The following is a 12,368-nucleotide window of genomic DNA, read 5'->3' as shown; positions in this document are numbered from 1 at the left end:
GCCCAGCAGTAAAGATAACTCAGAAGAATACAATTAGTATAGAATAATATTACCCTGTAGGGGGAGACAAAAGATATGTTGTCCATCCTCTTTAAAAGCCCCTCAAAAGGCAAAGTTGTCCCAAGTTAGCCATACCCTTTTAGCTATCTATACCTTAAATCCTTGCATCTTCTGACCTACCTAAGTTTTACCGGACACAGTGAGTAGATATGGATAAAATCCTTTGCAAACAAAAATTTCAAGATAACTCTAGATTAGCCTTACCAGTATCCTAGATATTACAAAAGTCCCTGGTCCTCAGGCTCCACCCTTTCCAATCCATCCCACAGACGATTCCTAAGACACAACTCTGATGAAACCATTTCCCTGCTCAAAAACACTGAAGGGATCCCTAAAAGCTACCAAATCAAGACCAAACTTCTCAGCATCATATTAGACTAGGAAAACTACATTGCTACACTTTCAGTATAACTCATACACTCTAACACATACAGAATTCCTATAGGATCCTACCCCCAAAAGCCATCACAGCTGGATTTTTATATTGGCAGTCTTGGTAAAGAAGCCAAACTAACTGCTTCTTCAGGCCTGGCTTAATAAATGCTCACTGATTGACTGTTCAACACTGATGAGGGTGGCAGGATCCTGCTGGCGCTGAGCAGTAACGAGTAAAGCATCGTCTTTATAAAACCGTTTTTCTAACACCTAGCTTCCCAGAGATCCATGTCTATTTTAGAATCCAATCACTGGAATTGCATTGTGCCACTAAGCCAGAAAAAAAAAAAAAGGTCATTCATTGAGGGAGTCCAAGAGATACACAGATTTAATGTTATAGACCCAGTACAATCCATCTTTTTCAGGTCAATGAAACAATAGAAATGATGCAGATTGATGTGTTAGAAAATGATTAACTGTTTAAAAAAAAACCCTCTCATTTTCCCTCTCTGTTCTTTTCTGATCTAAAGGATTTTTGGTTGGATAAGAGAGGCAGCTAAAGGGTTATGAGAAGGAACTTTTCTTTGTGGGGGATGGGGTGAGTAAGAAGAGAAAATACTATCAACAAGGAGATTAGTTATATGTCTACTTCAAAGCTGTAGGCTCACACACTGAATATTTCAAATTTGAATACTTAAGCTTATAGTCTACTTCCAAATTTCCCATCAGAAAAGAAAGTTTAAGGATAAATTTTAAATACTGATATTTTTAAAATGTCAATTATGGCTCCTGTCATTGCCCTTATCTTTATACCTATTTGCATCATAAGATATCCATGTGAGAGATGGATCTGGAATCACAATTGGTACAACAGAGTGATGGGTATAAGAGTGTGTGTGTGTGTGTGGGTGTGTGGGTGTGTGTGTGTATACATACACACACACACATACATAATTTCTAGATATCTAGGTAAATGTATATATATGTGTATGCCAATGAATCAAGTTTCTCTGCTATCTCCTTCTTCCCCCTTTCTCACCTCCCACCTTTTAATAAAGGAAAACTGCAGGACTTTTGACCTGAAGTGCAGGAAAGGGAAGACATGCAGTGAATCACAAGATATACAAACCACAAAATGTTAAAACAGGAGAGAACACAGTTTTCCAACCTGGGCTTCAGCACCGAGAGATTCAAATAGACGTTTTTCCTGGTTGCATGAAAATTAAGAGATTCAGGAATGAGGAGAAGAGAGAATTCTAAGAGAAAGAAATTCTAAGATGTTTTACAGGAGGCCAGAAAAACGTTTTTGCCTCTGGTTCAACCAGATTGCAATAGCCAAAGAGAATCACCTCCTTTCTTATGTGGGAGAAAGATGTAAACAGACTTACAGCTAGCAATGCAGCTGACAGTATGAATACCACCTTCAACCAAATGAAGCGCTAAAAAATGAGATTAAGAACCCCTTAAATAGTTAAAAAAAAAATACCAGCAGAGAAACCATGCAACCCAACATGGGAAATGACCAATAAGAGAATGTGAATGAAGGAGAAGAGGGAAAGCCAAGTTTGTTTTAATTTGATAAAGAAGTAGCCCTGCCACCCTCCTCACCCCTGGGGGGAAAAATGAAAAAAGAAGGAAAAGAGGAAGCTAAATGGGAAGAGAGTGGAAGAATCCCTAAAAGAACTCTGGGGATATTTTTAATATACTTACCTAGTGACATCTGGGGCAGTGGTTGGGTGTACATGTTTCATGATGGTCTGGATCCAATTCCGTCGAATTCCAGAAGTCATGGCAGACAGAGTGAACTCTCCTTCTTTTGTCTAGAGAGAACACAATAAATACCTAATCAATGATGACGACATAAAGATGCATCAAAACGTTGCTCAAAATTCTATCTTCCCTTCTCTATCGGAATCATCTGAAATGGATTTGGACAACTGTAGTCAGGGTCTAAAAGGAGACTTTACCAATAAGGTTGGTAGTCCCAGACCTCTAAAGGTAGTCTATCTTGGAGACCAGCTTCAAAATACATCTAGAGATTAGAAACAACATGGCCATGACCAATATATTTTTTTAAATGCGACCAGCCTTCACAGCCTTCTGTTTAACTAATTGTTTAACTGTGCATATTGTTGGAATGGGATTAAGTTATCATCTGGCTCCATCAGAGCATAGGCAGCACCTGTCAAAAAGTAGCTGATTAGGAAAATCCTAAGCACTGTTCTGACCATGTCACCCACTTGTTCAAAAAATTTTCAAGCTCCCTAGTGCCTATAAGAGAAAATACAATCTTTAACACATGGCATCTGTCTGTGAGCTGGTTCTAAGCTATCTTTCTTTCTTTTTTTTTTTTTCCTTTTTTTCTGTTTTTTTTAGGCTATTGGGGTTAAGTGACTTGTCCGGGGTCACACACCTAGTAAGTGTCAAGGGTTTGGTCTTAGGCTGGATTTGAACTCAGGTCCTCCTGACTTCAGGGCCGGTGCTCTATCCACTGTTCCACCTAGCTGCCCCTTGAGCCATCTTTCTATCATCAGTGACATTACTCCCTTCATGGAGTCTACTTCTCTGTCATCTGAATGAAGCTGCTTCCCAATGTAGTCCTGGGTTCTTCTTCTTCCCCTGGAAATTCAGTCAATAAGGCTATTCAGAAACATCCACACCCTATGTATTCTATCCTCTTCTCTACTCCTCATGCCCCTGCTGAAATCCTCTTTTTTCTAAGCAGAGCTCAGGTCTGATGTCGTTCATGAATGAAGCCTTCCCAGGAGAAAATGATCTCTCCCTCCTCAAATTTTTCATAGCACATGGCTGGATCTCTCCTTTTCCCCTCATATGCTCTAGCTTTTATCACACTTTTTTTGGTTTACAAATTGCATCCATCCCCCTCCCCATTACAACACAAATTCCCTGAGAGCAAATTCAGCATGTTTTTTCTCTTCAGTATCACCAGGGCCTAGCACACTGTGTTCTCATTCACTGAGGACATATTAAGTGCCCATCATGGACTAGGCACCAGGGATATAAAGATAAGAATGAAACAGTCTCTGCCCCCAAGGAGATTATATTCTATTGGAGGGAAACAATATGTACACAGAAAACTAAACAAAAAGCATATTCAAAGTGAAAATAAAGAAATTTCCAAACAGGGGAGAAACAGCAACTGGGGAAAATCAGGAAAGGTCTACCATAGGAGGCAACACCTGAACTAAGTCTCAATAAAGGAAGCTAGAGACTCGGTGAGAGGGAGCGGAGGAGAGGAGGGGAGCGTGTTCCAGGCACAGGGATTGGAGATGTGCTATTGTGTATGAGGTGCAGCAACCAGACCAGCAGGGAAGGAAAAGAGGGCGAGTAAAGGGGAAGGGGTTGAAGGTACAAAAAGCCCCAAGAGGCAGGCTGGAGTCAAACACTGAAGAATTTAAAAACCAACCAGGAGATTAGATTTTACCCTACAGGCAAGAGGGAGCCACACAGGAGCTTCTTAAGCAGGGGAGTGATAGGGTCATCAGACCCCAGCTTCAGACACAAGAAGCCTACACAAAGTTGATGTTTGATATTCATGGAACTGAAGTGGATTTATGCTTTGCTGATTCCTCACCTTTATGTTCTTATTCTAATTCAAACAAGACACTTTAAAAAGTGATAAAAATAAAGACTTTAACCTTCCAGTCCACCTGGAAAATTGGCTAATGGGAAAATGATAGAATGATTGTTGTGAGATGGGTACAAAAACAGACAGAAGCTACCAACATAAATGCTAAAAAGTCAAAGTTGAAAATTCATCTCCTCAGTCACTATGTTGAGACGCCTACTAACACTCACTAAAAGAGAAAGGTCAAGACATCAGATATTTCTCCCTCCTCTTAAAGGAAAATATAAATCTAGTCTATAGTTGACATGGCCAAACTTATCTTGCTGTCTTATCAACTCTCTCCTGATGGAATTCATTTTAAAATTTGTTTTTCCTCCTGTCAATTTTTCTATTTAAATAAGATGATAGTGAAAACTCAGTACTTCCTCAATCTCCCTACATGTTGTAGGGAGCACCACCTTGAACATCTCTACTTGCGTCCCTATCCTGATTTTCCTGCTGCTGCCTTTCTAAATGCCTTTCCCCCTACTTTCTCATCTAAATGAGAGTGTTCCTTATGGCTCTGTCTTCAGTCCTCTTTTCATGTTTCCATATTCTCACTGGGTGACATTTGTTATATACTCCAACAGCTTCAAATATCAAAATATCTATTCAAATTCCCAAATCCTTCCACTGTCTCTTCCCTTAAACATTGTTCCTCAAGCTCCAGACCTATATTTCCTAGTTCCCCAAGCTCCAGATCTATATTTCCAGACCTGTCTTACCCACTAGACTTTTCTACCAGGATATCCTGACAAGCACCTCAAACTCAACACATTCACAATTAAAGTCTAATCTTCCTTCTCAAAGGAAACGATCCCCCCAACTCACCATTTCTATTAATGATACCACCATTCTTCCTATGACCACAACCTGAAATACTACTTGTTTTTCTATGGGGAATAAAACAAAGGAAAAAGATAACTGCTAAATTCTCTCAATTCTTTATCTGAAGTGTCTCTTAGATCTTCCCTCTCCTTTCCATTCCTGCTATTGCTGCCATAGTTCAAATTTTATTATACTTCTAATATGGACTATTGCAATAGTCCAATCTCTGTTTCAAGTCTTTTCCCCACATTTTAGTTCATGCTGCATGACTATTCTCTTAATCTTCCTAAAGTACAGTTTTGATCATTTCCCTGCTTAAAAACTTTTGTTAACACATCATGCCTGAGAATAAAATCCAACCTCATTAAGCTTGGCTTTCAAGGACTGCAATAGGGTTCCAATTTTCCTTTTCAGCTTTTATCTTTCTTTACACTCCTTTTCATATGGCTAAACTGCTCTAACTTACTATACCCAAAATAAATTTTGTGCTTATGCTCTGGTTTTACTACTCACGTTGTTACCTCTGCTTAAAATGCTCTACCTCTACATTAACAACTAACAGAATCCCACATCTTCTGTGAGCCTTCCTCTGATCACACCAGCCAAAGTGCGCCATTTTGGACTGGAATGCCAGATGGATTCCAATTCCAATTCCAAGATTTCCTAGTTGTGTGACCCTGGAAAGACTTTTAACCTCTCTAAGTGTTAGGTGACTCACCTATAAAACAAATGAAAATGATAATAATAATACCCACCTCACAGTATGATAAATACTGTGGGGATCAAATAACATAAATCTGTCTGGAAATGCTTAAGTGTCATATCATTGTCAATTATTATTATTCCTCACACAAGTTATTTTTCTATATAATTCTCATATTATACTTATCACATACTCTCTTTTATCATAATTCTATCTGTAAATATAACTTCCCTCTCCTATAGGTTGCAAACTTGTCAAGGGTAGAGACCAAGTCTTATTCACAGAATATTCACTGAATGAATTGATGAATTAGTCTTAGTTTGTTGTTGTTATTCACTTGTTTTCAGTCATGTTTGACTCTTCATGATCCTGTTTGAGGTTTTCTTAGCAAAGATACTGAAAGATTTGTCATTTCCTTCTCTAGGTCATTTTACAGGTGAGGAAATTGAGGCAAACAGGGTTAAGTAACTTGCCCAGGGTCACACAGCTAGCAACTGTCTGAGGCCAAATCTGAACTCAGGAAGAAGAGTCTTCCTGAATCCAGGGCTGGCACTCTATCCACTGCTTCACCTAGCTGTCCATAATAGCCTTAGTCCGTTGGTGCATAGATCAGTGGCTCTCAACAATTTCATCTCAGATCCTCATGTTCCTTGCAAAAGATCCCAAAGAGGATTTCCATGATTCTAAGAACAGGAAATGCAGGAACAGCTATTCTTTGTTCAGATTAGAACTGAAGGGAATAACAGAAAAGAAAGGATAACTGGGTGATAATGGAAAGTAACAGAAGCAGTGAAAGCAGTAATAAATAGCTATGACAACAGAAAACACTGATTGGGAGGTATCAGATTTTTCTCCATAATTCACACTATGGGAAAAATTACAGCGACAAACTGGGGGCCAGAATAATCTCCCCTTAAAGAAGTATAGTATAGGGGCAGCTAGGTGAAGCAGTGGATAGAGCTCTAGCCTTGAAGTCAGGAGGACCCGAGTTCAAATTTGACCTCAGACACTTGACACTTACTAGCTGTGTGACCATGGGCAAGTCATTTAACCTCATTACCTAGACCACACCCCTCCCCGCCTTCCCCCCAGTCAAAAAAAGTATAGTATTTCATAGGAAGATGAATTATCCTGAGAACAGAGATGTACTCAATTTTCTGAAACTAGTTACTGACAAGGTAGATGGTGGCGGTCCACTTAACAAAAAGTCTTCCACATTCTGTTTCATCCCATCTCTCCTCTCTAACAACTGTGTGGTGGGCACAGTAACTCAAGAGTTGGAAGGTCCTGGGTTCTGATCCCACTTCCCTCAACAGCTGTGTCCCTCAGACTCCCTATACCTCCATCTCAAGGACTTCTGAGGTCCCTTTCCTCCAAACGATTCTGAATCTATGACCCTAAGAATTTGTGAGCTGAGCTCTTTCCTGGCCCTTGTTCTGCTTACATGGATCTGAAAGCCATAGTTTCTCTGGACTGGATATTCAGTGACATTGTAGCAGGTAGACAGGTCAATTTCACCATCCAAATCAGCCGCCTGGAAAAGAAAAGAAAGAATCATAAAGGGCACTGCCTATGTCAGTGAGGTTTATTTAAAATAGTGCGGGGGGGGGGGTTTCTCCCCCAAAACTTAAGGAAAAAGTCCATATCAAGAGCCATTTCTGTCTGGTCTTTAACTTTGTGGCTACTGTGGGTTTAAGATCCTATTAAGTGGGCAAAGCTAACATGATTTATCATGTATTTATCCAGGTTGTTGTTCAGTCAAGTCTTTGTGACCCCATTTGGGCTTGTTTCTTTGTTTGTTTTTTGGCAAAGATACTGGAGTGGTTTGCCATTTCCTTTTCCAGTTCATCTTACAGATGATAAAATGGATATAAACAGGGTTACGTGACTTGCCCAAGGTCACACAGCTATTACGTGTCTGAGGTCAGATTTAAACTCAGGAAGAAGAGACTTCCTGATTCCAGACCTAGCCTTCTATCAACTCCACTGCCAAGCTGCCCTGTTTATCCAGGTAACAATAGGAAATGCTGAACTCTTTTTTCTTGGAGTTCAGCATGCTAAGACTATCTATCTCATCATAAAGAAAACACAGTGGACCATTCATCCTGAGCTTTTTACCTAACATTTTCCAAAGAACAGGGAAAAGCTGGTGAGCCACATTGTACACATATCTCTCTTAGGTGGAGTCTTCTAAAAGCAAAACATCAGAGACAGGAAAACATTTAACAAGAACATCAAAAGCATCTCACTGTACTCAAACTTTCCCAACAGGATCTGGAAACACAAGACAACATATACTAACACCCTTCAATTAACAAAGGAAGGAACTTGAGGCAAAAAGAAAGCAGAATCACTGCTAGACAACCCTGGTTCTACTCAGTCTGAATTCACTCAGCTAACTCTGGAATAAAGGTGGAACAGGAGATGCTCACCTCCTCAGCTACTGAATCCCTGTAGTATCTCAGGCTCTGATCTGCCAGGACAAACCAGTGTTTCTTCCACTAAATAAAAAAAAAAATTTTAAAAGGATACATGAATACTTTTTAGGGATCTAACTCTGCCTGTCTGATTTGCAGCTGAGAAAGTATAACCCCTGGAATACCTCCCATGAGCACAGGTAAAGCGAATGACACTCTGGCCCCTCCCAGTGACTGGTGGAACAGAGGACACTGCTTATGCTCCAAGCAGCCATGCATTTATGTCAGGACAACTTGCGAAGCTGTATCTTCTCCAGTGAAAAGCCAACCCAGAAAGCCAAGAGCTGGGCTTGTAGCAGCAGGGCTTTCTCCAGAATCCACAGTGTTGGGTGCTTGGTGAACACAGCCCACTTGCATTGCTGCCCTCAACTGATTTTCCATCAGAGGCCTCATAATTAAGGCTTCCTACCAATGAAGCCTGGGAAAGGTGACAGGTGGCCCTGAGTGGTCAAACTGAGATGTACCTGGCTGGCTAAAGAGATGGGCACCTGCTTTGTTGTGTTTTTGTTTTTTTTTTTCTCTCACGCCTGCAGCCAATAGCAGCAAACTAACCAGCTAAGTTCCCAAGTCTTCACTGTGGGTGGCAATGAGGGAAACTCGAATCTTCAGGCAAAACCAAGGGGATTGGATATGGAGGAGAAAGAGAAAAAAGCAAGATGACCTTTGGAAAGAGTCATTCGGGAAACAAGAAGTAGATTCTGGGGCTGGTAGGAACCTTCAGAGCACCCTTTGGTGGAAGGTTAGCCAACCATAATTCATTGCTACCTGGCAGGTCCTAGTTCCCTAAAGCTCCCCTTTCTCCCCCACACCCAGGGAGGTCACTGCAAGGACGTGAATGTAAAGCAGAGGCTGGCCAATTGCCAGAGGCATTAACACGAGCTCATCTTCAGGTCAGTCGTTCCTGTACAGGCTTAACGGGTTGGAGTGTAGTGGTAGTAGTGGTGGTGCAAGTAGTAGCAACAATAATAATAGCAGTAACAGCATTTATAGAGAGCTTTAAGGTTTGCAAAGCGCTTTACAAATGTTATTTCACTTTATCTCTGCACAACCACCCTGGGAAGTAGGTGCTAATACTGCCTCTATTTTACAGGTGAAGAAACAGGCAGATAGTGGTTAAGTGACTTTCCCAGGGTCACAAAACTAGTAAGTCTCTGAGGCTCAGGTCTTTCTGACTCCAAGCCTAGAGCTCCATCCATGGCACCACTCAACTTTACTCCTCAGGGGCAGAGATGGGCTTGGGGAAGAGGGAAGGAGGGGAAACAGGCAAGTGATAATTCCATCAGAACCCCAATGCAATCATTTTCATTTCACGTTTCTCCACCTGAGATTCAAGCTGCTCAGGAGTGTTCTCCACTCCACTGTGAGAGAGTCAGATGCCAGAGGTGCCTCTAGCCTTGCTCAAAGAGGCTAATGAAAAGTTGAGAGCAACAAAACTAACCCAATGATATAATTCTTCCACTATGGAAACCAAGAGCCCATAGGGACCTTCTAAAAAGGCTGCTCAGTAATGTGGGAATTTGTTTTGCTGGACTAAGATAATATGTATTAAGGGATTTTTAAAAAAAATTAAGTCAGTGAGGGGGAAAGGTAGGGAGAAAGAGAGATTAATTTTAAAAAATTGTTTCTTAAAAATATTTTTTAATATTCTTGGAGCTTTCCAACTGAAAAGACAGGTATGATGTCAAAAGCATTTGAAAACAGGAAAACACTCATTCATCTGAAATAGTTCAACAGAGATATGAGACAAAAAGTCCATTTCACCAGTGCCATGGATAGCTCTTAGGAAGGAAAGCCTGAGAAAGGTTTAAAATGGTAATGGAATGAAAATGATAAAATAAATCTAGAGGGGAAAAAAGGCTTTCAAAAAAAAATACATATATATTTTTTAAAAGGCTGCTCAGAGACAAGTAGGATATAGAGCCTTAAAATGCAGCCTTGGGACCAAGCCCCTTATTTCTGGGAGCAAATGGGGCAGACAGGTTTGGGCATCCTGCAGAAGCAACTACCTTGGGGGAAAAATATATGTATGTATGCATACATGTATATACATACGTATATGTGCGCGCACGCGCGCACACACACACACACACACACACACACACACACCCAAGGTTCCTCCTAAGAGTAGTTGGCATAAACTTCTTCCCTCTGAGGTTCTCAGTCAAATGGATCAGTAGTAAAAAATATTCAATTAAACCAGGAAGTTTGGGGACAGAGAAAGAAGATACTGATACTTCCTTAACAGATCCATGCTCTGACTCAACTCCTGGCCAAGCAGGCACTAAACTCACCTGGCCGTCCTCATACTGCTTGGTCAGCCAGCCTTTCTTGAAGTTCAGCAGATCAGGCTATGAAGAGAATGGGAAAGAATTACAGGACAGCATTAAGAGACTTCATTCCTTGCAAGAAGGCAAATATTAGGAGCAGAAGTGCTCTACACCAGGTGACAAGCATCTCTTCCTATTGGGAGGATGCTGAGTAAAAGAAGGTTTTGTTCTGTGTAACCATACTGGTACCCAACAACACTGCTCATGTTGCTTTCCGTTCCATAACGATACTGGACAAACTCCTCAGAAAACAGGGAGAAATTGTGCTCAGAGTGGTCGTGATGGAAGTGGACTTGATCATCCCTCTAGTTCTTTGTATGTTCAGCAGCAGCAGAGGTGAGTGGCTCTGACTACTCCTCAAGAGAGGACAGAATCACTTCCTCCTAAGTGAGACCCCTACGCACTAGGTTGGAGTGATGAGGTTGAGAGAGAGATCCCAGGACAAAAACATTTGTTCTTCAGTGTGAACTATATGAGGGTGGCAAAGAGTCACAAAAGCCCAGATTAAAGCACAAAGTGATGCCCCTTCAGTCAGAAAGGGGAAATATCTCTGGTGGAGTCAGAGAAGAAAATTCGTCATCTCCAACAGAAGGGATAGGCACAGTGCTGATTTTCCAAGCAAAACTCATTACTTAATGATAGCAGTGACCTCCCCAGAATGACCTTGTGTCTGACTGACCAATTAAGATCATTTCTTATTTACTTGTTTCCCTATAAACTAGGAATAGATCGCACAGTTGGAAAAATCAAAACTAAGTGATAGGATAACTCTCCCAGCTTTTTTTTCAATTGAATGTCTATCACGTAACAGACAAAATCCTGATGCTCCTAGGTCTTTCACACAGATTTAGGAAGGTAGGATCCAAGCACCTAAAAGAGTCCTTGTCTTTCCTTATTTCCTCCATTTCATTTGGTTTTTTGCATATACTAGTTCTCGTCAGATTAGGATTAAGGAAAAGAACAGAATATGTGAGGATCCTGTCTTTTGGACTTGCCTTAATTCTTCACCGTTCTGGCCTCCTCCCTGCAACATATAGGTCCCTTCTGACCAGGCCAGCATACTTATTTTGTCTATAAATTCCACACATTTCAGAAGCACTAAGACTCCAACCTCCACTATTAGGAACTAGATTTTGATACTTTTCACTGCAACTGTTAGAACAGGTTAAAGAGGCCAAGGAAGGAGTTGTTCTCTGGAAATCACAAAGCAAGAGATGGCATGAGACCTTGCTGAGGCCATCTTCCTACTTCGAACTCGAGAGTTAAAATGGAAAGTAAAAACCAAAGCTCCCATTCTATGGCTCAATTTCCATATGCACTTAGTTTATCCCAAATCATAAGAGTGAAGATTCTAAATAATTATCCCGAAGTAACTAGAATTGAGATGAGAGTAGAGGAGAAAATAGCCCCTGAGTGGTAGAAACTGAGACACACATGTCAGATGTAACATTCCATGAATTCAAGAACCTAATTATTGGTCAAAAAAAAAAAAATGAAAAGGAGTGGAGGTCTCAGAATGATTGGTCCCTGTTTGAGAAATCAGTTTTCTTCTCCAGCCCAAAGCCTCACTATTCCTTTCTGTTTCACCCTGAAACCATTGTGATCAGAGACTTTGACTAAATCAAGACTATCTATTTTTAATATCAAGTAGAGGAGAGAACAGCTGGGAATAGGCAAGATATACAGTACAATGAAATGAAAGTTTCACTAAGAAATTCTAAAGAATGCCTACGAACTACCCCAAAGCATGGATCTGGTGTGCTCCCTAAAGTGAGACTCACTTTAGGAAGACAAGAAAGTTATTTCCTACAGAAACAAAATCCAAGAAAAATGGATGCTGCCTCAAAATGATTTTTAAAAAAATCATTACATTAGAGGAAGATAGATGGAGAAGCCAAGGTCCTCTGTAGATGACCAGTCCCCAGAGTCCTGATCTTATTCAGCCACTCACACAGCACAGCTGGCCCACA

At 40.8% G+C, this 12,368-nt stretch overlaps 1 protein-coding gene across 1 annotated transcript in view; it reads right to left on the bottom strand.

The window, feature by feature from the left end:
• The window catches only part of MPRIP (myosin phosphatase Rho interacting protein), a 186,045-nt gene that overhangs the window by 36,381 nt on the left and 137,296 nt on the right, over positions 1-12,368 (bottom strand). Inside the window, exons 10-13 of the mRNA XM_027874439.1 lie at positions 10,363-10,419; positions 8,027-8,095; positions 7,039-7,128; positions 2,146-2,255 (exon numbers count right to left, since the gene is read on the bottom strand). Coding sequence (XP_027730240.1) covers positions 2,146-2,255; positions 7,039-7,128; positions 8,027-8,095; positions 10,363-10,419 — 326 coding nt within the window. The remainder of the gene's footprint in view (positions 1-2,145; positions 2,256-7,038; positions 7,129-8,026; positions 8,096-10,362; positions 10,420-12,368) is intronic.

The sequence above is a fragment of the Vombatus ursinus genome, unplaced genomic scaffold (genome assembly GCF_900497805.2).
Source record: "Vombatus ursinus unplaced genomic scaffold, bare-nosed wombat genome assembly UNPS02014807.1, whole genome shotgun sequence".
Lineage (NCBI taxonomy): Eukaryota > Metazoa > Chordata > Mammalia > Diprotodontia > Vombatidae > Vombatus > Vombatus ursinus.
Note: the sequence above shows the minus strand (reverse complement) of the source record. Positions and strands in the feature narration are given on the sequence as shown.